General features: G+C 34.8%; 1 protein-coding gene across 6 annotated transcripts in view; it reads left to right on the top strand.

Moving 5' to 3' along the window:
- Positions 1 to 751: 751 nt before the first annotated feature.
- Positions 752 to 27827, top strand: part of LOC146451598 (serine/threonine-protein kinase DCLK2-like) — a 54611-nt gene continuing 27535 nt past the window's right edge. The window contains exons 1-10 of one of the 6 annotated variants that reach the window (XM_085099018.1): positions 760 to 1138; positions 1271 to 1962; positions 7401 to 7500; positions 14196 to 14312; positions 16620 to 16667; positions 17558 to 17622; positions 18382 to 18403; positions 18536 to 18573; positions 18783 to 18820; positions 19250 to 19290. In XM_085099018.1, the coding sequence (XP_084955144.1) occupies positions 1291 to 1962; positions 7401 to 7500; positions 14196 to 14312; positions 16620 to 16667; positions 17558 to 17622; positions 18382 to 18403; positions 18536 to 18573; positions 18783 to 18820; positions 19250 to 19290 (1141 nt within the window). In that variant the 5' untranslated portion in view covers positions 760 to 1138; positions 1271 to 1290. Of the gene's footprint in view, positions 1139 to 1270; positions 1963 to 7400; positions 7501 to 14195; positions 14313 to 16619; positions 16668 to 17557; positions 17623 to 18381; positions 18404 to 18532; positions 18574 to 18782; positions 18821 to 19249; positions 19291 to 27827 lie in introns of all 6 variants that reach the window. The other 5 variants (XM_085099016.1, XM_085099021.1, XM_085099022.1 and 2 more) reach the window with 5 other exon arrangements.

Raw genomic sequence — 27827 nt, forward strand, 5'->3', positions numbered from 1 at the left:
TTTATTTTTATTTTTGCAGGGCCTTGACAGCACTGTTGACAAGCGCAGTGTTTTTGCGATGGACGTGCCTTCCTGCTTAATGGTTCTAAACACGTTTCGATGACCGTTCAATTTCATTTGAATGCGTGAATTCCTTTTAAGGAGTTTTCTAGTGCTCAATATGAACAGCTCGAAAATGAATTTTATCATGCGGCTTGCAAATTATTAGCGCGGCAGGTGTACCGAGGGCAAAATAATTTCACGAGAAAATATTAGATATTCCAAGCCAAAATATCTGTTTTGTTTCTTCAATAAAATGTAGCTCCGACAAGAGACCCTTAAGATACATTACGCCGAATATTTCTCAGATAAAAATAACGCCAAAAAGTGTTTTACCAGTAACTTCTAGTGCCTTATTCGAGAAGACAGGTATCAATGGTCTGGTGCTAGAGATGAATGGAACGTGACATAATTTCTAAGCGACGGATTATAAACAGGCCTGGCCTGGCTGTCGTTTCTTTTAAAATATTCTTTAAAGCTAATGAATCCAGAATGCAAAACAATGCCTCATCGCGTCGATCGAGACAAAAGACTAGCCTCATAACACAGGAAAAAATGATATCCGATAGATGTGTCCACATATATGAATAAATAATTCATGTATCCTCTGTTAAAACAACGATTACCCTTCGACGTCGCTTTTATTTGAGAAAAGCCGACCAAAACTTAGAAATCTGCCGACGAAATGAAAAGCACAGGAAAAAGGCGTTTTTTCGTTTCAGGTTGCGTTCGAAAAAAGAATTTTTTGCCCTCCTGCAGCCGAAAAACTCTGACGGGAAATACGGGTACTTGTTTCAAAGCAATAACTTACTTTGATTGGTTGATGTAATTTTTGATTGTCCTATTGTCTAATCCACCAATCAAGAAGCGGCACTACATGGCTAGGACAAGTCAAAATATTATTCGCGGTCGTCAAGCTTGCACTGACTGGCCGTAATTTCCAGTGTGCAGGTGTGTTTGGGCCCTCACCAGTTTAGAATAGAATATGAGGCTATTATTTTTGTTTCCTTGGACAGAGTTTTAGCCCTAAACGCATTAGCTAGGTGATAAAGAACCACTGCGAGCGGAGCGGAAAGGAACAATCGGGCGCCGGCCGAATGTAAGTAACTCCCTATTTTGCGGTGGCGTTTTTTGCTGCGCTTGAAAAACCACTTATTTATACGGTCACATCGAGAAAACTTAGCCATTTGCGATGTGAATAATTAAACGATTTCTCCTTCTCTTTTTCCAGTTTTATTGGGAAGATCAAGAATGGAGAATGGAAATGGCATGATGAATGGCGACCATCACGATCGTTCTCGGTCGCCATCGCCTGGATTGAGCCGCTCGAACTCGCGAAATGCCAATAGCAAGGAGATCAACCGTACGTCGCTGCTAAGAAGAAACCAAAGCCTCAGCGCCAAACAAATTCGCTTTTACAGGAATGGAGATCGATTTTTTAGTGGGCTTAAACTAGCCGTGTCGCCCGAGCGATACAAAGAGTTTGAGGCTCTGCTGGCAGAGTTGTCAAACAAGCTAGAACTTTCGACCGGGGCTGTACGTTACATTTTCAACGCCGAAACGGGAAAGATGATCACCGATGTGAACGAACTTCAGTACGGTTCTTGTTACGTTTGCTCTTCCTGTAATAGCTTCAAAGAGGTAGATTGTGGCTACGGGAATGCAAAACCTTGCTGGTCGCTCTCACACCCCAAGAAAGAGTCGGCGCCGACTGCATCTTCATCGCATCAAATCGATGGTAGTCGAGATTTCATCAAACCGAAATTGGTCACGGTGATAAAGTATGGAAAACCCCCTCAAAAGAAAGTTACCATGCTACTCAACGCTAAGACAGCAGTTAGCTTGGAGCAAGTTTTGGACCATCTGTCTTCGAAGGGAACGCTAGGAAAAGTCGACAAGCTACACACAGTCGATGGAAAACCGGTAAGCATTTTAGTTCGCTTAGTTTTTCGATCGCTTGCTTCATTCAACGCTTTGAACAGGCTTTCGTGTCACCACAGTCATTAATAATTTATCTTCAGTTTTTGGCTCGTTGTCTTTGTTCGTTCCTTTAAAATATCTGGGAAAAAATACCTCAAACTAATTTTTTTTTGCGTCGGGTGAGTGAAGACTGTTTGTCAAGTTCAGCGCATCCTTTGTGATTGCTGAAAGATGGCTCGTGTCAAAATTATAAGCAACACGCGGCTGGAAAATTATTTGAGCTAGATGTTTACATCAAAACCTTTTATGGCGTTTTAAACAGAAGAAGATTTAAAACGTATCAAGGAATCGGCAAGTGAATTAAGCCGCTTCGTGTTAGCTTCTAGACTTCAATAAATTGAAATGAACATCCTTGATAATTTAATACACCCTGTCGTCCCCGTTTCGTATTTTTTTTTTACGTTTCCTCTATTCTGTCTATTGACAGTCTGTTGCTTGGCACTTCAGACCGACTACTTTTTTGACGATGAAAAAAGACGTTATCAGAAGTGGAGATAGTTTTTTCTGTTTTTTTGTATTTTTATTCCCCAGAGTACAATTTGTTGATTTGTTGCAAAGCGCTTACAATTTGAGCCAGTGCGTTCGCCACGTGGATAAAGGCTTTCATTATTTATATCATTCTTCTTGAGCAATTTCCTCGCCTTCTATTACGACTGCAATGTTTTCAGCTTGTTTTGTGCAGTACCTCCTTCGAAAATACTTTATAGGCATGGGTAGGTTTCTGTTAAAAGAAAGCTCGACCGCTCCAAGGTCAAATAACTTCATGTAATATTCCACGGCTCGCAGTAATCAAAATATTCACGCTTCGTAATGGCCGATGGGCGTCCTTTGTTTGTTGATACCTCGGTCGAATATTCTTAGAAATCGTTGAACCGTGGTTCACATTCATCTTCCAAATTTAACATTCATGAGCTGCTTTATTTCAAGGGAGTTTAGAATTACATTTGATGCAGAATATGTCTTTTTTCTTAGAACACTAGCTTTATTTTATTTTCGTATTTGTACTTAAGTACTTTATTTGCTTTCTTTGTGATGTTGAGTTTTACGCTGCATTGGTCCCTTCTGAAAAAGGTCTTGCTTCCTGTTACTCAAACGAATGCCTTAAGACTTCCATTCTCTGACCAATGGACATTTGTTTGTTTCTTCCCTTGAAAGAGAGTGATTTTGTGACTGTAGTTTTACATCATTTTACAAAGAAACTACAAAAACTCTGAAGTAATAGCTTGGGAATCCTATTTGCATTTTCATAGGAGGTGTTATTGTAAACATCCAACCCTATTTGCAAGTGTGAAGGGTTTTTCGTCCTTTATGAATGTATCGAAATAAAACAGAAAGAATATATATATCCCCCTAAACCATAGACTCTCTAAGCTTACTTACCTCAATGTAAAAAATATAAATTAAAAAAAAAATATATATATATATATATTGAAAAAGTAAAGAACTGTCTGGATATGCCTCATTATTAATGACAAGTGGTTTCTTTGTGTTTTGTATTTACCTTTTGGTTCTTAAAAAATTAAGGTATAATACCAAAACTGGATAAAGGGATAATTCAGGACTAAGATACTGAATATTTTTTATTTTGAGAGCAACTCTTTTCTAGGAATTTGGCTTGGCAAACAAACAATTAACTTTTATGACATTGCTTCAGGCAATATTTATTGATTGTGAACTCAACCATGTCTTACAAATTATCTGATAAAATATTTTAGTGAAGGCAATTTCATCATGGCTGGCAGGCGGTTTATCTAGCGTCCTGTAATTCAGGACCCTATGACTTGCAGCTTTAAGGCTTTTGTCATGCAATACATATGGTTACAGCTTTTGTGCTACAATTGTAGCTGGAAAATCTTCGTTGTAAATGTGACAGTTAAACTGCCTGTGTTTGAATATCACTTTCGTTGGTTGTTTTTCAATATTTTTCATCAAATGAAAGGTATACCAGTTTGTTTATTTGCAGTCAACTCATAGGCAAAGTAATCTAGCCTGGATTAAATTTAAAGGATTAAGAAGTGCTGTACAAGAATAATTCTCATCCACTGTCCTTTGTACATGTAGTGGGTATCTAAACTTTATTTCCAACAAAAAGCAGTCGGGTATTACTCCTTTGAGTGGAGGCAGTGATAATCATCACTGCTTTGTTTTTCGTTAAAATATCAGCTTGAAGTTGTGGAAACTTTGAGAAAGGAACATCTGTGTTTTTGGAGAAAGGGTTGGCATGGTAAATAAGCAACCTCTTTCAAGTATTCGGTAGAAGAATTTTTATGCCTCAGGAAAAAAAAATGTAAAATTCTCATTTGGTCTGAAGACTCAAAAGTTAGGCTATTCGCACCTTGGGATCTCCTCCGTAATTATACTGAAAAGCGAAAAGCACCCTTTACAGAACAATAAATGGTAACTCTGAAAAGTTCTGCTTTAAAACCTTTACTGCAGTGGTCACACCTCTAGTGATTCCCCGATTTAAAGACTCAAATATTAGAACCAGTTGATACAACTTAACTAAAAAATGGCACTAGGGAAAATTACTGCTTACATAGAAAACTAGTTGCCAAATGAGTTTGCTTTGATATCAATATTTAGATATTTATTATTTCACAAACAATACCACGCAAACTGTCGCATAATAGGTTTTATTTGAATGATTCTCTACTTTGGTATGTCAGTCACGTAGAGAAGCCAGTTGTAACCTCAAGGGTTCCTGTGCTTGTTGTCATAATATTTAGGTGCTGCCTGTAATGGATTAATGGCGACCCTAAGTTGACTTAATAAACAGCAAGCACCACAGGCCAACACTGTTTGCTACATGTAGCCTTCATTTATCTTCTTTAGATCCATCCATGATCAGCATAATAATGATGTGAAAAATGCTGCTTGATCGTAAAGCTACCATCCAAATGATTACCTTGTGGCATTTTATTCACAGACTCACAGGTTTCAAGTGCTAAAAGCCATTTTTTTTAATTACTGGCCATAATACAAAGTGATTTTTGTCAAGTCTACTTCTGGGGCATACAGAGAAGTTTATGACATCCTTCTGTTCCTTTTTCCTTGGAGTCCATTGTTTTGTTTATCCACAAATATTTCATGGAGTGCTGAATTTAGATCATTCCTGTGGAGATTTGGCTTTGTTTCAACAAAAGGAATAGCCTGATTGTGCTATTTATTGTACTTCTCTGTTGGTGGGAAGCTAGTTTATCAGTCTTAAGAAAAACCCACAGAGAGGTGAATTGTGTATTGGGTTGATTTGGTATGCTTCATCAATAGGAAGGAAGTTAAAGATTGTAATTAAAATGCTAAGGCCTTAATCTTGTGATTTTCATTTGCGTGTGAAATTCCTTTGATATGTTAATATTTTAAAGAAAACAAGTTCTGCAAATCTTTTAAGCAGATATCCCACCCAAAATGTCTGTTAGCTAACCACATTTTTCAATTTTGATTATTTTGCGATAAAAATTTCAGTTTTGTTTTGGGTACTTAGTTGTATTTCTCATCTTACTGTGTGAATTTTATACTGTGTTTCAGGTGATTTTGTTGTAAGAGGAGTCAATTTTCCCATGTTAAGCAGTTTAGAACTATGTCTGGATTTATTTTTATTCAACTGATCAATTTTTCTGAATGTTTGGTTTATCAACAGAGTTGAGAACTAAACATAAATTGGCCACCGTAAAGAGATTTGAGTGCTTGAATCTCTTTACGGTGCCGCCAATCTGCCTTAAGTTATCAACTCTGTTGATAAACCAAAAATTTGAAGGGCAGTGTTCCAGATAAGTGAGGGTTCCCAGGTCAAAAACCCGAGAAGCCTGGCTTCCTGACCTAACAAAATGAATGGCAAACTTAAGAAGATTTAGAAAGAACCAGAGCTATTGAACCCTCAAAATTCTTCATCGACTCTCTGATTTTGAAAGTTATCTGGGACACTGGAAGGGGTGCGTGAAATATGGCCCTTAGTGGCTTTTGATGTAAGGTCAAATTCTCCTTTTGTTTCACAAGCGAATACAAGTAAATTTGGAAGGAGAATCTAGCAATTTATCAGAAGTCACTTAGGGCTTTTTTTCCAGGCACCCCTTCATTTGTTTCTACTCCCCACCAATACAGCACCACAGTTTCTATAGAAACTAACTCCCTTAGCCATCTGTAATCAATTTTTAGTTACATACTTGTGTTTTTTACCCCTCATGATAAATTCATTCTCTTTTGTTGGCAGTACTGATGGCTAAATAATGTTCTCAAAAAAAGGATTGGTTTTAATCTTGACAACAAAAAATGAAAAAAAGTTATGAAGCAAATTTGCATTGATGGTGTCAGCTGTGTATGTTTCATTTTTCATTTTTCTTCTATTATAATTACAAATTTTGAAATTGGTGTACATATTTCACATCGTACGTTGTCTGTCTTTCATGCTTTCAAAATTGTAAGGCCAAGATTCATGTTGTTGGTCTTTCCGTCAGTCCACCAGGAAAATTACTCCATTAGCAGTCTGGAAGATGTTCTTCCTGTGCCAAACAGATGGTTTTTTGTTGAAAAAGTGTTATGTTTTTAACTGTAATGAGGTGTGAGACTTTTAATTGAATGCTACCATTTTGTCTGTAAGTTTTTACAGTTATGAAAGTACCCATTCTTCATCACACTAGACATACCATTATCAAAGAAGTGGCCCTTCCTTTGTGTCACCCTTTTGTGATGTAAAATGCAAATGACGCATTGTTGACTTCAGCAGCTATGTTTTAACATGAATTGAAATCAGCACTAAACATAATAAGCTCTTGTCCTGGGGCGATGGTTCAATCCAATTGTATACAATTCAAGCTGGTTGTTTATGGGAGAACATAAAATTTGAAATTAGGGCTTGAAATCCTCATTTCAATAGCTCTAGAAATGCTCTAGAAGCACACGATGCAGGCAAATTTTTCAAACAGCTGTTTTGTTGTCTCTTAAAGTTCTGCAAGTGATGTTGTTTATTCATTTTTCGCTTGGAAATTTTTGCCATCTAAACATGGCATTTACCGTGCTGAAAATAGCAGTAGGCGATTGACTTATAATTAATATTGTCTTGCCATATTTTTAAGATGTCTCCTTAATCCTGTAATTTGCTTGGATAGTGTCCATATGGAAAGATGAGTTATTATTTGTCTTAAAAAGTGATGAAAATGGCTGTATGTTTTGAGATCACTCTATAATGTCTTCAAAAAACCCATTTTTATACTTCATGTATGCCAATGGTTGAATTCCATGAAATTCTGCAATATATCCAATCAAAATAAGAAAATAAAGATGTGGAGGGACAGATGTTCTACTGCAAAAGCAAAATTATTTTCCAAAATAAGAGCTGTTTCTGAATAACCTTTTAATGTACATGTATTTAATTTTCCATTCCACAGGTCAAGGAACTGAGACATCTGTTTGGAGATGACACTATGTTTGTTGCCCTGCAAAGTAATGAGAAGTTTCCAGAAGAAGGATTTGATGTTGATGTTCAGAGTAAGTAGACATCATTGTTAATGTCATTTTTTAACCTAAGAAATTACACATTTATAGGTTATTCCATTGCTGTAAGCTTTACCCCGTCTGGCTGATAACATGAGCTACTTAGACTTGCTCAGTTTGTTGAGATCTTGCAAAGTCATTTAAACAGAACAAAAGTTGGCTTCATAATTACATGGCAAAATTTCCTTGTTAGCGAGGATGCTGAGATTAATGGCATTCACTGGGTCACCCTGATTAACTGGAGCAGCAGTTCCTGATGACTTCACATCACACCAGAGCAAAATAGGTCCATCAGTACATCAATCATTATTCTTTCTACATAAAATTTAGGAGGATGACAAGGAACAAAGCTGTTTGAATCTGAAAAACGATGCATTAAATTAATGGAAAATAAATAAGATCAGAGTATTCTCCAGCTTGCCTCATGTGATACCAGGCTGAAACTCACCTTTGCAAACGAAGCTAGCCCAGTGAACCAAGCTAACAAGGGTCATCTAATGGGCCCTTTGCAGCTAATGGTCACACAGTACAGAATCCGCCATGCTGGAGAGCAAGTTGCACACAAGGACATACAAAACAAAGCGACTTCATCCAGTCAAACTTGAATTTTCTTTGTTTTGGATGTTGCAGTGCGTTGCTTGCTCTCCAACATGGTGGATTTTCTACCATGTGACCGTTAGCTGCAAAGGGCCCATTGGCCTCTAAGTTTTGATTAGGTTTTGAAAACTTTTTTCCCAAACTCATGAATAATTTATCAAGAGAAAACAAAGAAAATCACTATCGTGACCATGGTTTGGATATGTGATCCTAATCACCATAAGATTTTGCCAACTTTAGCCTTGAATTTCTCCAAGAATTTTTGATCATTTGAGAAGCCATATCAAACACTCCAAAGTGTGTTTCATCAGATATCCAAACACCTTGAAGTTGTTTAAAAAAACTTGGCTGCGCCTCCGTTTTTCAACCTACTTCTCAGTGTTTGGATATCTGATGAGACACTCTTCCTCGTGTTTGATATGTTACATGACAATTTCTGGTGCTTCTTAACGCACAGGGCAATCAAAGTTAAGAACTGCAGAGTTGTAAGTGTAAATGTGCACTCTGATAATATAACTCACTCAGTTCTTACATTTTGATTTTCTAGGCATCAGTCTATCAGAAAGGTGTCACAAAAAATGTTGAAACTTGTCCAAAACCAATAGTTGAAAAAACACTTTGGCAAGAGCATGATGCTTACACTCTTACATGTAGCTGGTCACATCCTGATAACTGGACATTCATCTTTATCAGATTAATCCAATCAGATGAAGTGTGTTGCCCTACAACACATTTATTCAATTGGGTTGATTACGTGTCTGCGTGAAACTAACTTTCTCCTGCAGATTTCTGCACAGTGAGTAAATGCCAGTAAGGTAATAACATGTGAAGAGTAAATTTTAGGTCCCTTACCTGGGGCATAAAACTAAATTCATTTATAAAAGAGTTCAGTTAGTTGGCTCTCGTGTAAGCGAGACAAAAATGAGCAACTTGTAGTTGCAATAAATTGACTGAGTGGTGTTTTAAGAGACCGTGAGTGTATTGGCAATTTATGATTGTCAACTGACAAATGTGTCACAGTCTTAACTCCTTTCCAATGAAAAACAGGCTCAAAGCAGGCCAGGAAATAGGAATGTAAAAGTGTGGATAACGTCCTTATTTGAGCTCGCTTATACGATGGCAAATGCTAAACTACAAATCCGCTATGTTTCCACAGCCAAGTATATTAAAACTCGGTGCTTTTTTCCAATCCCAGGGTACCGCGCACCTTGGCGTTATGCACCTGTGTCAGAAATTTATTCCTATATTCCTGGCCTGCGACCTGAGCCCCCTCCACCAGAAAAGAAGTTCACGGTTCACTTGCACTGCATCTTAGCTGCTTCTATGTCAAATTTAACATCACCCAGACCTGCAACGCGCAGGGCGAGATCTGCGTCTCCCAGACCTAGTTCTTCAAGAAAATCCTTTTCACCATCACCAAAATCAACACCAAGGTCATCTTCCAGTTTTGCTTCGAGTAGACCAAAATCTGCCATAGGGGTTGCTGCAGAGTTTTCCCGTAAGCCACTGATGCCTCAAGTGAAAGGAAATGGATCTCTAAGACCCGCAAAGAAGCGAGCTGGTTCCGACAAGCCTGTTCCCATCAGACCAAAAGCTGGTTCTGATACCCCTGTTGCAATAAGAGGAAGACCAAGACCAAAACCGCCGGAACCAAACATTTTATCTTTTGAAGACTCGCCTGCAGATGATCCTGAGTCTGAAAATGCAGAGGGTCGCCATGGTTACTATATTTATATCTATAACGAGAAAGTCAACAAAAGTCAGGGACTGCATGATGGTAAACCAACTGCATCAGTGCGACCGATGATGTTCTCAAATGATGACAAGCAAACTGATGTGGATCCCGTCAGCAAGCTGGATCTGAAGCCCTTATCGCTAAACCTTTCTCCGGCTGACTCGCTTGAAACAGTCCTTGCTTGATGTGACTTTGAAATCCCAGTTTGAACACTTGTCAGTAATTATATTTATGTTTAAGTTTGAGGTCATACTCTCATTACAAGTTTTATTTTCCTATCATTATTGGCAAGGTTAGATGTTAATGATGAGACTTACTTATTTAAGTAGTTTCCAACTCAAGTTAGTTTTATGAACTACAGTAGATCCCTTATAAATCTTTGATCACCAACAGGCCACAGAAATCTGACCTTATGAATGGGACGATCATAGCAAAGGGTTTTGCAAAAGGAAGTAACTTAGTATTTGTTTGAGATAATTTTCTGTGGCCTTAATAATGAGATGATCGTAGTTTAACAGGATGGCCATATAAAGGCAGGGCTCCACCCAAAAATGCAAATTTTAAATGTGAATTTAATTGAGAAAAGCATGAAAGACAGTTATTCATGGAAGTATTAATGCATTTATCAGAGTTATTTAGTACAGTTGAACATAAATTTTATTCCAGAGTAGGGCACACCTTTGGAAAGCTTGAAAAAGCTGGAATGTCTGCACAGCAGGTGTAAGGAAGAAGGAAGAAAACTGCGTTGCTAAAATATGTTATCCGCAGGTTTATTATATCAATTTATCTTTATATAAAATATGCATACAGCCATTTATTTTATCCTTCAAATATGCTGCTGTAGAATTTTTAAAGCAACATATTATTTCACTAAATGTGAAATATTATTTATAGCAGTTAAAGTAGAAATTGTTATCGTATTTATCCACTCACAGATTTATGAACTTCTAGTGTTCTTCATTTTACATCAGCTTTGAGCTTGAGAGTTAAAAACACAATTTGCTGCGCAACAGAAATATCTTCAATATACAAATTATCTATAACTTCATATTCAACATCAATAATTTTTTATATTCATTTTAGTGTATACTATAGAGTATATAAAATTCAGTGGTTTGTTTTTGCAACATCATCATGTTGTCGACAGACGAATGTGAGGATTTTCCTCTTCTTGTGTGATTGGAAGAGAGTTGTTGCAGTTAGCTGAAACAATTAACCAATCTAAAATACAAGCTAGTCAATACATTCAAATTAAACCAGCTACATTTGAACCATTATTCAAAAGAACTTGGCACTTCTGAGTCCATCAGGAGCTCGCTCGCAGTATAAATTGAATACCGTTCAATAATTCAGAGTTACAGATTTGTTTTCAGCTACTTCAGTCATCTAAATGGAAATATATCTTACTTTGTTGATTTGAATACATATTTTTTGGTGGAAGGTTATACTTTCTACTTCATTCAATTGTCCAATTCAAATCAAAGACATATCTAATTGGATTATATTTCTTATTTTCCTGTGAAAAGTCATCGTGATCAAGCATGTCATTCTTGATAAATGAGTATTTTTGATAACTGAATATTTTTGTTGTAGTACCACTATAATCCTCAAACAGGTGAAAATCACAAAATTATCAAGTGAACTTATATTTACACATTATTGAAAAAGAGAGGTTATAGTTGCAATGATAAGGAATTTACCAAAAAATTAAATACACATGATCTTTTCTTGTGGAGGCATGGTGATGTATCATTCTTTTGATAGTGATCAGTATCTGATTTCTCCTTATATAGCATTAATTACCCAAATGCACAGGTCACTAGAATAAAGAAAATGATCACGAAGATAAAATGTCTTAATGCATTAACAAATTCTCCTTAGTATTCCATAGCAAATAAGTAGAGATCAGTGAGGAGAATTCATATGTATATTGCCATTGTGATATTGGAACTTAAGGGGTGAACCCTTTCTCACACAGCCTCTAAATCCACTCTGGTGTATAAACAGGGAACAACAAACTGTTACTGAACACTGTATCCTGCTGATGGACTACCATTCCATGCAGGAGGAGCATAATGATTTACTCTGAGTTCCTTCATGCTACAGAAACCAGGGGCACATTGTGTGAAAGTCCCGCTAACTTGCCAGTCTCAATAAATATTATTTCAAGTCTGATTTTTATTGATTGGTGGCAATTTTTGATGTAACTTGCCCAGTGTTTATCATAAAATTATAAAATTTAACTTTCAGAATCAATAAAATTGAATCCTTGTTGAGAAACTTTGCACACAAAACTATTAAATTTGGCTTTTGAAATCAATGAAATTGAATCCATTTTAAAAAATGTTGCGCTTAAAACTTAGTTTTTGGGTTTCAGACTTGGTAAATTAGTGGACTTTCAAGAAATGGCCCTTAGGTTTAACTCTGGTTATTTAGGTTACCTCTGGTACAAGGAGGCTTGGCTTCTCCGTAACAAAATTATTTGTCAGTAGGGTTAGCTTCCAGGAAAGTGAAATTAGAGCAGACAAAAATATTGAATGAATACAACTGTTAACTTTACCAACTTATATAAATATATATTATAGCATTATTTAAAGAGCCAGAAATTAAGGGTAAAATAATCAAAAGCTATATAATGTACAGTACCTGTTGGTACTTTTTAGTTGAAATTATATTATTATAGACCCAGATGTTAAATAATTTTTAAACATTTAAGTTAAGGGTATTTAAAAAGGTTTTAAAAATTGCTAGTAAGAAATGTTAAGTAGCTTTAAGTTGCTGTTCATATCCAATGACATGTTCTGTAAACAATATACAGGAATTATATTTGGCAATGAATTTTGAATGTTTTGGGAACGGTAGTTTTCGGAAAGGGCCTTGGAAAGGTACCAAAAAGGTAAAATGAATTTTCTAAAATAGAAAAGTTGAAATTAATGGTTATTTCTTATCAGTAACTGGATGGAAAAGTGAAAAGAAACTTTTTATAGTGAATATTTTAAGAATTTAGAATTATTTTTGGAGAGCCAAAAAAGTTGATGCGAGAATTATTAAAGAAGGTTTGTGAAAGCATAGGATACAAGAACGTCGGTAATGATACTGCCCAGTAAATGAAATGTAACAGTTGTTATGCAACACAATGTTGATGTTCTAATGATGCAAATCCTATGTATTTGTGAGACATTTAGTAATAAAACAATTGTTTTAAACCATGTTTGAAGTTGTAGTGTTGATTCAATACACACTGCATTAACTCTGGGCCTGTGATGTTAACCAGTATCATTGGTGAACAAATTTTTAATCACACTGGAAAAAATGTTCACGGCATCAAGAGACCATTAAGTTTAAAGTTTTATCTTAGGGAAGTTTCCATTTGTCAATAACAGGGTGAGCAGGTTGTAATGGAATGCACCACTTAAAAGGGTTGAATAAACAATGATTACCAGTATTCAAATGCACATTCCGAAAATGGAATGTTCCATTCTGAAGAAATTCAAGGAACTGTTGTATAAGCAGTCCTCCAGATTGACGCTAATTAAGAATCCTTTAGTTCTCCCAGCTAGTAGGTTCACATGACAAATCCAGTAAATTATCAGATTATTGGACTGTCATCCTGGTTCTTGTATGCTGTGGCATGCATGCCTGTGTTACCAACTTCAGTAGTTTGGCCAATGCAACCTTTCCCAAGTGTAACTTTCGTGCTTCCACAACACTTTAGAATGAGTTTTGTCACAAACTTGCTCATAGAAGTACTGGCACGCCTGTGAACTGGACTTTTGCAGACATGCTAGCAGTTATATGTAAGCAGCAAATGATTCTATATACCAGAACAGTATTGCAGATTGTACTGGTGGCTATTTTGTGTGTAGGTTAGTAGCGTGTGAGCCTTGACTGCTGTCAAACACAAAAAAATAAGAAAAATTGGTTAAAAATAAGGTTTTTGCTTTGACAACTGAAAGCTGATAAGTCCTTGTGAGTCAGTGAGTTTACTAAATAATTTTATGATATACTAAAAAAGTTTTAGGCATCACTTTTTTGGATGTCATGCGTTTAAACAGGAAATAAAGATACAGCGCTGACCAGTCTTCTCCACATTCTTCACTTAAAAAAACTTGAAGCTTTTTTAGTAAACTGTAAAATGATTTAGTCACCTATTCACAAACAAACTAGCCATGTTTGAGCTCTCAAATTAAAACCTTATCTTTAAGGGACTTTTCTAATTTTATGCAAATGACTGCCGGTTGTTAAGTGAGAACCAAGGTTTAGCATAAAATCAGTACCTTTGGAAGAAATTTTAAATTGGTGCAGTGTATGCTGTCAATGTCAACTAATTTTTCCCAAACTACAAAATTGTTTTTAGGTTATAAGATTACTCCATATTACAAAGAACTTAGGAGGCCAATGGGAGTGCAACTGAAAAGGTCTTCTTCGCTACGAACCCCACGTGGTCGACGAGACAGCGGTTCTAATGAATCAGGTATGAAATGCTACAACTTAACATTCTGTCAAAGTTAGGCGTTTGCGCATTATGCTTTTGATTCCCCACTAAAATGCTCCAACTTAATGCTCCATTTTTTTTCCACTAAAATGCTCGGTCTACCACAAAAAAGTCACTAAAACGCTTGGATAATGAGGCATTATACACCTGCTTATTTTGTTGGTTAATGTTTAACTTATTAATTAATTCAACCGGGTGTAAACTGAATCCTACAGCAATTAATCAGGCAATTATTTATTTATCTATTTATACAACAAATAAAATGCAACACAACAAAAGTATTCTCACCTATTATTCAACCTAGCTTTGATGCTTGACCCTTTAGAGGCTAAGTACATGTAGTTCACTTAACAAAAACAAAAAACCAAAAAGTCAAGTCATATATTATTTTAATTGACTTAATTTATTTTTCTCTCAGGAAAATATTTTTGGGGGAAAAATACCAGTAAAATGCTCAAATAATGCATAATGTTTTTGCCTCACTAAAATGCTAAAAAAATGCTAGCATAATTGCAGAAACCTAATTAGTGTCATAATTTTACTTTTAACGGAGAAACTACAACAACAACAACTTTTACTGTCATAATTCTACTTAAGGATGTTAAAACTTATGTTTAGTGACAATCAAAGGCTCCTGTGAGCCAACTCGTGAATGCAGATGACACATAGTAATTGAAATTTAGACGGCTACGGAAACTTCCTTGAAAGCTAAAAGAAATTATATCTTTGCCCGATTATGTAACGAAAAATAACCATTCTTGTACTATAAAAATGATTGTCAAACTGTTCTCTACAGATTTAATAAGATTATTTTGATGCGCCGATTAAAAAAAAAAAAATCACGTGTCTTTTTTTTTGTTCAAAGTTCATAGAAGCACGCCATGTGCAGCTACGTCATGCAAATTTCTGTCCCCGATAGTCCGGGGCTACTGGATTTTGTGATCGGGCTAGTGGATTCTGACCATCACTTGCCCGGCAAGTGAAGTTTTTTTGGGAATTAAAATTACAAAATTACTGTAGGGCAAGCCGATCTCACAAAGGGAAATATGTTCAACAAAGTATCGTATTACATTTCATGCCCGACATAAATGCGTGAAATTTTTCCTTTGGAGTTCAGTCCACGCAATCGTCAAGTAAAAATAATGAAATATGACAAGCTCTTGCTAAATAAGAATTATTTATCGACCGCGTCCTTTTGCTTTCCCATAAATTACCAGTTGTAAATTTCGAAAATGAAACATTTTTTCCCTTTGAAACCTCTATGAAAGCTGACAAGATCTTAAAGTGTTCATTTGCATAATTTTGTTTACGACGTCAATGATGCGTGACATGGCACGTTCCACTTTCGCGTGAAAACTGACAAATTAAATTATTTCTAAATTAAATTATTTCTAAATTAAATTATTTTAATTCTTTAAAGAAACCGCACTTTGTAGAAAAAAACGAAAAAACCTATAACTTTGCTCAGATTCAACGAAAAATCTCAATTCTTACACTAAAATGATTGTCAAATTATTCTCTACAGAATGAATGAGAGAATTTTGACGCGTCGTGAAAAAAAATTTTCACGTTTTTTTTTCACTAATTGAGTTTACGACCCCGGACTTTCTGAAAAACTAAAAAAAACTTGTAACTTTGCTCAGATTGAACGAAAAATCTCCATTCTTGCACTGAATGATCGTCAAATTATTCTCTACATATTGAATGAGAATTTCCTGATGCGCCGTGAACAATAAATGTTCGCGTGTTTTTTTCCACTAATTGAATTTAAAACTCATTCACTGCGCACGCCCGAAAGTTAGCGACAAAACCGACCGACCGACCAAGTCAAAAGTCACCTATCGCAATAACTCGTTCATTGCGCTACGCGCATTCACGAGTTAAAAACTACTTTAATTTAAAATTGTAAACGATGCAAAAAAACCTTTATTCACTTTTAACCTTTGATAAATACTGTTAACTAGCTTTATGACAAATGGTGATTTTTGTAATGACAATGAGATATCATACATGTAAGGGAAAAATCCTAAATTTCAGCAAGTTGTGTTAAAATAGCGTAAATCGAAAATGATCAATTAACGGTGTCAACTCAAAAAATATATGTAAAAGAGTTAAAATTGTTGATTATAAACTTATTACAGGAGCTAATAAAAGGAAGATGAACTAATTCATGCTGACCTTTTGTGGAGAAGGTTAAATGATTTATAACCAAATTCTCCCACTCACTATAAGACAGTGTATAATGAACAGTTATGAGAATTCCTTTGTAAACTTCAATGTTTTTAGGTGGCCACACCCCTTCTCGTGATCGCCAAGTGCGGCGTTCTGCTTCAGGTAAAAAGTGACACAATTTAAAAGCAAATAATTAAAATGTAACGTTTTCTTAATGAGTGGAAACAGTTATTACAGCTGAATTATTTTAAGCTATGACCTTAGATCTAAGAAACTTGAACTTGTGTTAAATATCATGCATAAACTGCACGACTGAAATGTTAATCAATCAATCAATCAATCAATCAATCGATCGATCAATCAATCGATCGATCAATCAATCAATCAATCAATCAGTCAGTCAGTCAGTCATTCAATTAATCAATCAATTGTTAGAAAAGCACTAGTTTTAAAAATCTTATAATCACACAATTTAATTTCAGTTACATCTTAAATGTATGAATTAAAAGTATTTGAAAACACATGTTAATAAACACATTTTAAATTAACTTTGTAATTTACTGTGGTGAAATAATTTTAGTTGAATGTTAGGTGAATAAATTAAACTACATTATATTATTTATTATTAAATGTTATTCTTCATGTAAAGTTGTAGCTTCATTATTCTAGGGTAATTATTATTGCTTTATATCTCCTCTGAATTTAATTGGTTTTACATACAATGTAAAGCATTTTATTCGAGAAATTTTTTGGCACTTATCTTTGAAAATCCTCATTCTATATTTTGTGGCTTACTTGGTTTTCTCTGGAATAGCGCTTTGTATAACGTTCTTTTTGTTGTCTTCAGAAACTTCACGAAAATAAGAAGTTGAAGCCATTTTTAAAGATTGACCAGCTCCATGTGCTGTCTATCAATCGACAGATGGCACCTGTTTAGCCAATCAGATTGCTTGTTTACATGATAGTCGGTTGCTCTCTGTGGTATGCTAATGGCTGTTATGCTATTAACATTTACATGTATAGACATCTGAGAACCCTTTGTGTTTTTGTAGTTAAGAGTGCTAGCAAGGATCGAGGACTGGATCGTGGAATGAGTCCTGCTCACTCAGCCAACAGGGTATGTCTATGACCTCTGCTTGTTTTGAATTTTCGATGATTTTCGAAATTCTCATTACCTAACTGCTTCACATATGGAAACTGTAAGGAGAATTTATTTGTTTGTCACTTCTGGGAGTGAAAGGGTTAAATGATACCAGAGTCCTTAAATGGGCAGTGTTTGTAAGGTTGTAAATACGCAAATAATGTTTCAGTTTTGTTAATAAAAACCCTACTTGTGCACAGAAACTAGATGTATCATTCATGATCTTTGGCTGTGGATGGCTAGGATGGAAATGGATTGTATTATAGTTTATTTTTCCAAGGATAATTCATTTCATATTTCCATCCCAGTGCTGTAAGAGCAATTCAATTTTAGAAGATAGATTCTTAGTAAAATATTTCAGCAGTTTTAACCAACATACAGTAAAATCTTTGTTACAGTGCCCTTTTTAATACATTTAGATGGATAGAAATTGTTTGTCTTTTTTGTTTTATCACAGTAGGCTAATTTCTTATTTAAAAACGACTGCAGTCAACAAGTGACATAAAACAGAAGATTCCTTGATCAGGAATCATGTACAAAGTGCAATAGTTTAAGTCAAGGATGATTTCTTTGGTGGGAAGCAGACTTGAAAACTTTTTAAAACAGGACCTTTAGGTCACACTCAAGCACTGTAACCACTCAACAACGCACTTAATTTTTCAATATTTTTAAGTTTAAATGTTCTTATCATTTTCACTTGTTTATTTTGTAATTAAAATTTATTTTGTTTCCTAGGTGAATGGACACAGCCCAAGATGTAAGTTTTTTATTATTGTTTTCATGACAACTGTATTACACTTGCTCATCATGGCTTCCTTATTTTCCCAAGTTTTTCTGTTGTTGTTGTTATTATTTTTGTTGCTAACTGCAAATTTCCCTTCGACAGCAGCTGGTGCCAAATCCCCTCCTGGATCATCTGGAAGAAGGGTTAGTAAATTTCCGTTTCATTGGGTAAAATATGTAGTAATCGAGTGAAAGTTGCTTAAAAAATTGATATAAAAATGATAAGATTACATAATCATGATGAGCAGAGGGAACAGCCCTTGCAGCCATCATCCACCAGTAAACTTACATCACATTTACATATTGTGTTTTTTAAAGTATTTAAGTGTTTTATTATTATTTTCTTTTTACAGACTCCAAACACTGGCCATGGTCATCCAAGCGAAGAGTTGTAAGTTGTAACATATTGGGAATCAAAAAAGTATCATGAATATCTTGGGATATCATCTCATTCATCCCTCCAAAGGAATACAACAAGGGAAAGAGGTGTTGAAAAATTTAGAATATTGCCAAGAAAATATTTTCCAAGCAGGTTTTGCTAATGTATAACTTACTGGATGTTACTCAAGGTTAAAACAATTATTATTAAGAAATTTTGCACTTGTCATTTCTTGACATTTTTTGAAAGAAACAACTTAAAAGTAAAGAGAAGTGTAAAGTGGGTTTCAGAGTTGAGTTGTTAGGAGCAAATGCTGTTTTCAAAGATTATATTTGACTACATAAATTAACTTTCTTCATCCTTTTTTATGTACCAACTTGTAGTTTAGTTAGGTGTTGAAAATTCCTGTGACAATAGACATTGTTGTTGTATTTGAAACAGGTACCCAGCGAACGTGTTTGAGAAGGAGTCTCCAGACTCAGGTGAGATTTTTACAACAAGTTGAAATCTATCCAAGATCATGCCTGCTTCATTAGAAATATAGACACCAAGACACCAAGAAAATTTTGAAAAATGATGCATTGAAATTGTGAATGCAGTAAAGCGTTTTTCTGTGCATTTTTTAATTGAAAATATTTGTTTTGTTCACCATGCAAAGTCTTCGGATTTTAATTACTGGTGCTCTTTGTGTGTCTATATTTCTTTTGTGAAAGATGTGTGTTTATTAAAATAAGTTATAAAAGATGTTTAGTCACGGAAGGAGAATGAGAAAAAGTTTTAAAAATAGTAATTAAGCTAAATAGCAGACTAAAATATCACATCCAGCTAAAATCCATTCTAAAGAACAAGGTTGACCTGTCACACAATTTAAAGATTGTTAATTATATTACTGATTTAAGCATATTTCCACTTTAAATCGATCTTACCTAAGAAGCTGAAGCTTCATTTTAAGTAACTTCTTGTTTATTGTGTGCAAAGCACATTAAAAGAATGGCAGACCTTCAACTTGGGATTAACCCATTGTACAAATGTCTTGCAAACACTAAACTCTAACACAGAAGATACAACCAAGATGGACGATTTAAAGATAGAAATGCCAAGTGGATACTCACTTCCATCTCCTGGCTTAAAGCCTGTGTCAAAATTAAAATACTCAGACAAGTTTTCATGCATTACACAGCTTGGAGAAAGAGAGCTCCGAAGAAAGTCAGTAGAAAACCTAAAGCAAAGCCTGCCCCTTCGACAAGCAACAAGTTTTATTCCACTGTGTGGCTTAGTGATTACGAGTCTGAACCAGATAAAAAATTAGAATTAATAGCTAGTAGAGGGACTACCCCTTCTAGTAGTCACATGAACACGCCCTATAGCAGCCGACCCACCTCGCCTTTTGGTAGTCAATTGTCTTCTCCGTTCAGTAGTCGCCCAAATACACCTTCACTGTTCTCAAAGTTTGAAGACGAAGATTCAGGCTTACATTCAGAAAATGATAAATCATATGAGGAACTTATTGGGCCAAGGAAAAAACTGCACCGGACATTAAGTTTGCCTGATGCAGAGCTTAATCAGCTCCGTGCAGAAGATCTGCAAGAAAGATTTACATCACTGCAATTAGAACAAGAAAACAGAGACTTGAAAAAACTAACTGCTGAGTTGCAAGAGGCTTTAGAAAAGCTAGAGGAGCGAGTGAACTGTTTGCAGAGTGTTGAAAATGACAGTTTAGATGAGGCGGCGACGGCATATTCACGTTCACATAAGACAAATTCACAATGTTCTTTTGAAGATTATCACAGATTTTCTCAACCTGACAGCTTACCTCAAACGTTGCAAAAAAGGTCTAAAAGTGATGTAGACTTAAATGCAAGGAGAAGAAACAAAAAAGATAACACTACCTGTTGTGTCAGCTAGTCAAAAATTTGCTATTTAAAATTTCTTGCTTGAATTGATATTTTTGTATAGGATTTCTCCCTTTTGTTTTGCAACAACACTCTAGGATGATGTTACTTGACGTGTTTACTTTAACCACAAAAGAAAGATGAATCACAGAAATGATTACCTTTTTACGTACATTGCATGAAACTTTTGAAGATGGATCCTGTAACCTGTAAGAGTTTTGATTATTGTTGACAAGCTTTGCCCACTGACTTATTTTACTGCAATACCTCGCAGCTGAACGAATTATGAAACTGTTATCACCCGAGCATCCGTCAATCCCAAACTGCTGTGTACTGTTTGATAACAAGCATGGAGACCAAAGTGAATGGAACCTTGTCAAGGATTTTCTTTCTGGGACGCAAATACATTAGACAGCACAAACTGTTTTAGTCAATAAGACAATTTGCCAAGACAAATCTTATTTGATTGAATTACACAGTTTTCTGTTTAATTATCACAAGCCAGTACAAACCTCTTGGTTTTGATTGTCTAAGTCCACAGGATTCCAAAAGAAACCTTTTTTTCATTGCCAGTCCAATTATTTAACTTCTAGGCGATGTTAGCTCAAGTTTATTCCAAACAAGATGTTAGTGCAAAGTTGAAAACTTGGTCAATCATGCATGTTGACATTGTACAGTGTATGTGAAATGTTAATAATAATATTGCTAAAATGAGGTTTGGTGGGAAGTAATCTCTGGCATGAAGTTTATTTAAAAGCATGTTTTGAGACCTTTAATTGGCATGATTTTGGATGAAGTCTGAGTCTTCACACATCATTCAGGTTTTGGAAGGATGGAACTTCAGTTTTTAAAGTTTGTCTTGATAAAGCAAGTGCCTAGTTGTTTCCCAATAGAAATTTGAGCTTAGGCTGGAGCCCAGTTGTAGCAAAATGTAAAGGTTTAATAATTACGTTAATAATTATTTTCTCAAGCAAACCAGATTTGAAATCAATTAATACTAATATCATTACTTAAATTTTAAGTATGATTCAGCACTGTAAATCTAAATTTGAAGTATTTTAATTGAGGTTGAAACTTTGACTTAAAATGTAAAATAAGTTTTCGTAGTGTTTCAATAGATTTTTAAATAGTGATAGTATGATCTGACTAAACTGTTAACCATAAACCACTCTAAGTGTAAACTGAAAAGATGCATTCTTTTGTGTTGTAAAACGCATACGTACTTGTGTATTCAAGCTGTAAATATCTAAATATATTTTACCAATAAAACACACCCCAAGCAATGTATTTTGTTTTATGATTTTATTTTATTTTGGTTTGTCTATCCTGAAGCAGTCTCTATAGTTGCATAATAATTTAAGTCAGTTTTTCTGTGTGACAGGCCAACTTAGTCTTTACAATGGAAATGTTAAATTAATGTTCGTTTTTTTTTTTTACCATAGTAGTAACGTCTAGTGGCTATATTTATAATAATTAACTCTTCAATTTAACATTACTTTCTAACCTTTTAAAATGCATCAGTTTAAATGTGAGAGATGGATACATTGCATAGTGGTGTTCACAATGTGCACTTTGACATTATCTTCATAATTTGCCGTTGTTGTGCAGATGTGCAGTTGTGAGTTGAGTTCATGTAATTTAAATGCACAGGTTTTGCATTTGTGGGCTGTCACACACTAAAGCCATGACTTAAATTGTCTGCAAAAGCTGTTGCAGGAGATGGTTTTTTTTTAGCTATTTATGTGTGTAGCATCACAGCATATTTTATTGATTTCTCACTACGTTTCATCTGGGTGTACATACAGATGAGAGAAATTATTGCAAGGAAGGTGACTTATTCACTTCACTTGTTGCTTAAATGAGATTTTCATCAATCAATCTTTGCAAGAAAGTTCCCTGTCAAAAAAAGAAAAGAAAAAGTAGATGGAATTGTAAACCATGAACTTTACATTGGAAAACCGTACTGCAACACTATGCACCAAACATTTTTAACTTTTAACCTTTGACCAAGCTTTTGTTGGTTTGGTCTTGGACTTATTAAGATGAAGAGAAATAACTTGCTGCAAGATTTAACAGTTTTCCCACAAAATCAGGAGAAACATATTAAGTGTATATAGCCAACAAATCAAATTGTGAACATCAAGATTGATTCTTACATGGATGACTTCTGGATATTGTGGGCAAATCCTTTATTGGTATAGTATGAACCCCCAGGGAATACTCAGGTATATTAGAGGACCCTTCTGTAAACCACTTTTGTGATGTTGACATCCTCGTTAAAGATTACCCTCAATAATGGGGGTTGGTAGAGGGGGCAAGGGCCTTTTTGGAGTTTGAAATGACCAATTTGGGGACTTTGAGGGGATTGGGTTGGGACTACATACTGTCAGGGTTGATAAAAGGCACATACTTTTGGCATTCTAGACCTTTTAGAATTAGGTGAATAAGATTTGCAATATTGCTTTTTCATGGCCGTAAAGCAGTTCGGAGCTTCATTCTCATTTTTTAGGATAAAAAAAAAACTATCACTTGCCATTTTCAAAGAAGTCTGCCCAAAATTTGTAAGAGATACACAATGAATGGACATTTTTGTGCACATTTCAAGTATCTTGTTATCTCTTGATTTTTTATTTTACTTTAGTATTTATGCAGAAATAAAGGGGGACTTTTCTAGGTTTTGTTTTGGACTGTAGGACTTTTTGAAATTTAGTTTTTAATCGAAATGGAACTTATTGGCCTCATACGTACTCCCTCCCCCTCCCTCCAAGATGTGAGCTGCAGAGAACACACTAGGAGGGACTCAATCATATCATTCAATCGCTTGTATCCATGCACTGGCTATTTATAAAATATGAGATAACAGTACTTGGTTAATGTTTTTTACTACTCATCTGAGTTCAGCTTGGTAAGACATTATTTTCTGGTGTCACAGCTTGGTTTTGATGTTACACCGAAGAAGAACGCTGCTTTTCATTCTCTTGATGTTCCATTTCTTTCACTCTACTTTCACTTAACTTCCATTATTCCTCAAATAAACCGTGTACATTCTCTTTCATTTCTTTCATGTTTTCACTCATTTTGCCATCTTTTCATGATTGTAAACAGAGAGATTTTGGCTCTGGTAAAATTTCTATCGATTTCAATCACTGGTACGCTTTCCTTCTTGGCAAAATTTGCAAGGAGCTCCCCCAAAAATTAATCTTGTCTTGTGAGTTTTTATTGGGCCAGTTTTAAATCACAGTATGAGGTCAACATTGATTGGTTCAAATGTGGTTTCTGTGTACGTTTGGTACACAGTAAACAGAGACCATAACATCAGTTGCTCATCCAAATTATGCCTTGATCTCAAACTGGAATTAAAGGAATTATCAGTGATACCCAGTTTCCCAGATTAAGAGGGGTGTGTATCCTTTTAACACCATAAAATCAAACTTAAAAAATCCAACTTTTACTTACAAATAAATAAAATCTGTTGAGAAAAAAAAAGCAAAAAACGAAACTGTTATTAACTGGCAAGAACCAAACAACCCAATGGCAAAGTTCTGGTGTAGGGACTAAATTTATTTGAATGGTCGCACGTAAGGGTTTCTACAAAGAGTTAGGAGGCAGAACTTACTGCATTATGAGACTACAGTTTTGGCTTTGGGTTTGAAAGGGGAAACAAAGCAAAGTTTGGTACTGGATAACAGAACTGTTTTTCATTTTGTAAGAGGGAAAGGAAAACTTGACATTTCATTGAATATGAATTGGGTTCACACATCATGATTGTCATGCTTGGACAGGCAAGGCTTGATACTGAACAGGTACCCGCAGCCAATCATTGAACTCGTGAACAGGAACCAGTTACACTTGTTTTTTTATTTATAACTCGTAAAGCCTTGGTAACTGTATCACACAAATGTCACTGTCTTGCACACAATGAAGACAAAAACACATTAAAACTTGTCGCTGTCAAATTTGTAAGTTCTATGTTTTGAAAGAGTAACCAGAGTACACGTCTTCACCACTCCCCCAAAACATTTGAAATTGTTATAATTAATTAATAATTTATGGTATTGTCATTCTTGTGAGGTAAAACTGGTCCAATAAGTTAGACAAACAATGTGTTTTTGTCTTCACAATTTCGAATGCACTCTGATGTAATTGGATTTCTTAAAAACTGAGAGACTAAACTTTGATGTCGTATGCTTCTTCCTCTGCAGAGAGAATTGAATCAGGCGTGGATGCATCATTTGAGTAGCTGGAGCTCCTTGCTTATTCCGTAACAACTCTTGTGGAATCAGAAGCCTGATTCACAGAACTATAACCACAAAAATAAACTACAATGTTAAACATTAATTAAACATTCCAAAGAAGGCTCTCTTGTGATATATCCCTTTGTTGCATGTTTCTGCTAGATTAAAATCTGTGTCCAATAAAAGGTGGTCAATTATAAATCAGTTTAAAGTTAGGATAGCTAACATTACTTGCATAAATGAAAGAAAGAATTTAAAGGAAGTGTTTGTCACTTAAAAAGATGGACTTATCAAGTAAAAGATCTGGTAAATTCAGTTTAGTTGGATTAGTTTAAAATAAGCATGTGGCTGAATGCTTGAAAAGCTTTTGATTGCTTAGATTTAGAACACATCTTAAAGTAGAGGAACTTAATGAATAAAAGTGACAAAAATGTCATAAACTATCCTTATAAAAGTTAAAATTATAATAACTAAGCTATTAGTAAAAGGCTGCAGGTCTTAAAAAAAAATTTGGTTTCATGTCAGCAATATTTATTTATTAACGCCAACTCTCAAGGTGCTTATTTCATGTCCCTTGATTTGGCAAAAAATTTATTTGGCAAGTTAAATTGTCAATTAATTTATTGTTCCAATGTAAATTTTCAAATTTCATTGATCTCTCATTTGTGCTGCATTTTTTAAACACCCACAATATTTACCACAATTTGATTTTAACTAATTTTATTGTAAAGCAGTTATTATAAACAGCTATTAATAACATCATGAAAAAGAATTTGGTTTTTATAGCCCATGAGGGATATTTCCCCATTTTAAATCGGTTTAAAACTTTCTGCACTTTAATTAGAGCTTTGTAATGCTTAATTAGATTATTTTAATCGTCTTTCAGTTTGTTGTTCATTTGTTTGAACCTTTAAACCTGCATTGACTTGTATTTTGAGTGTTTTTAGCCAGTAGTGAAATAAACGGAGATTATCGCTCCATTCTCTGTGTGTTAATGCTTTCTTTCTATTTGAACAATTAACCTGACTCTTCTCCAAACCATAAACCTTTTCAGCTGTTAGCTTATTGACTCAATTGAAATGATTAAAACCAGTGCAAAATAAGCATGAAGCTGAACCATTTCTCATCTGTGTGGTGTTGGGACAAAACTTGTAAGGAATACTAATTCTGGGGTTAGTTTTCTCTTCCAAACATAACTGTTTCATGAATACCATTTCACTCCTTTATTACAAGCAAAATAGTTTTAAGCTATGTGCAAAATATTTATTATATGTATTTGTTCAAGGAGCAACAAAGTCACATCTTGTTGCTTAAAGCTGTCCTCTTTCATGCAATATCATGCGTAGTTTTAAGGTTTTCTTGTCACTTTCTACCTTTTTATAATTTTTTTTGTGCCCCATTGAATTAAAATTAGCATTTTTAAAACATTAGAAATTTCATTGATCATTGAAGCCTGTTCAAGAAAATAACCTGAAAGAATAAGTCAGAAATTGACCTGTAGCCTTATTGGTAGAAAATGAAAAACAGTGTTTCTTTCTAATACTCTTGGTCCCCAGTCTTTTTCAATCTTTCTTTGTTCTTTAAGTACCAATACATTTAATAATTAACACTTGTTTTCCTATGGCTAAAAATGAATTTATCATTTTTTTTTTATTGTTATTACTGTCATTTTTTCCACAAGTGATTGGACTGTGGTTAAATTGCTTCAGGTCAAAACTTGTATGGTGCCTGAACATTCAAAATGTTTCATAAAAACCCTGGGGCTTAATCAGTAGAATTGAATTTACTTTTCACAAAATTGAAGGGAGGTATATTGATTCAACAGAAAATTAAATGTTTTTGACGCTGAATCTAATGTATTTAACCTCTTAAGCCTTGAAAATTAATTTAACCACTAAATTTTTTGCCTGAATTTTTCTTTGATTTAGGACAACTAGGAAAAGAATCTAGGCTTCATTAACACTTAACTGAAATTTTTGACAGATTTCATTTGAATTGAAAGCGTATCGGAACAAAAGAGAGAATAGAGGTGTCTATGTAAATACGATGAAGCTTTGCTAACTTCCTGGGTGCTGGCAGGTGTTTTGGAATCCACTTAATTACAAAGATTCTTATTGGTTGATTGTAGTTTCTTTCCTTTGCTTTTAAATGGTTTCCTGTGGCTTTTAACAAAACAACATTTTAGCTTGTGAATAATTATTGAAGAAACCTTAACAATCCTCCCACTTGGCATAAAATTTTACATGTCAAATTACTTCTTTCAAATTATGAAATATTGTCTTTCTTCGTGACACCTAGGACAAGTTTTTTTTTGTTTTGTTTTACATGTTCGGTTTTGACCACCTGTGCTTTAAAACTAGTCATTGTTAAGTTAAAAGCCTAAGAAAGTGCCTTGTGGACATACAATGTTATTGTGCTTTAAATCGTGACTGTCAATGAATTCTTCTTCCAAACTAATACAACTGTTTAATGCAATGAAAGTTAAAAGTACTATAAATAACAAGTTACATGTTTGACAGATAAATAGAGCTCTTGGTTGGCTCATGTATTAAATATTATTGATGTAAAATTGAATAATATAGGCCAAGCAGCTGCTTTAAACCTTTTAAATGTGTCTGTCTTTACTGTGAAAATTAAACTTATAACAAAGACAGCACATAAATTATAATCCTGAGGCATATAACAATAATAAATTGTGTTTGTAGTAATGTACATGTACTTCGTTCAATTACACACACTAGTAGTTTAAGACTGCTAGTGCTCTTATCTCTGAAGATCCGCGTTGTGTACCACACATGTTGGATCACTGAGGTGGGAGAAATAAGATATTTCTCCCATGCCCTAATGCAGTGCCGACTAGTTCCAAGTTGGATGAAACGGCTGTACACTGCT

Source organism: Pavona decussata, unplaced genomic scaffold (assembly GCF_977016875.1).
Source record: "Pavona decussata unplaced genomic scaffold, jaPavDecu1.1 SCAFFOLD_386, whole genome shotgun sequence".
NCBI classification, from domain to species: domain Eukaryota; kingdom Metazoa; phylum Cnidaria; class Anthozoa; order Scleractinia; family Agariciidae; genus Pavona; species Pavona decussata.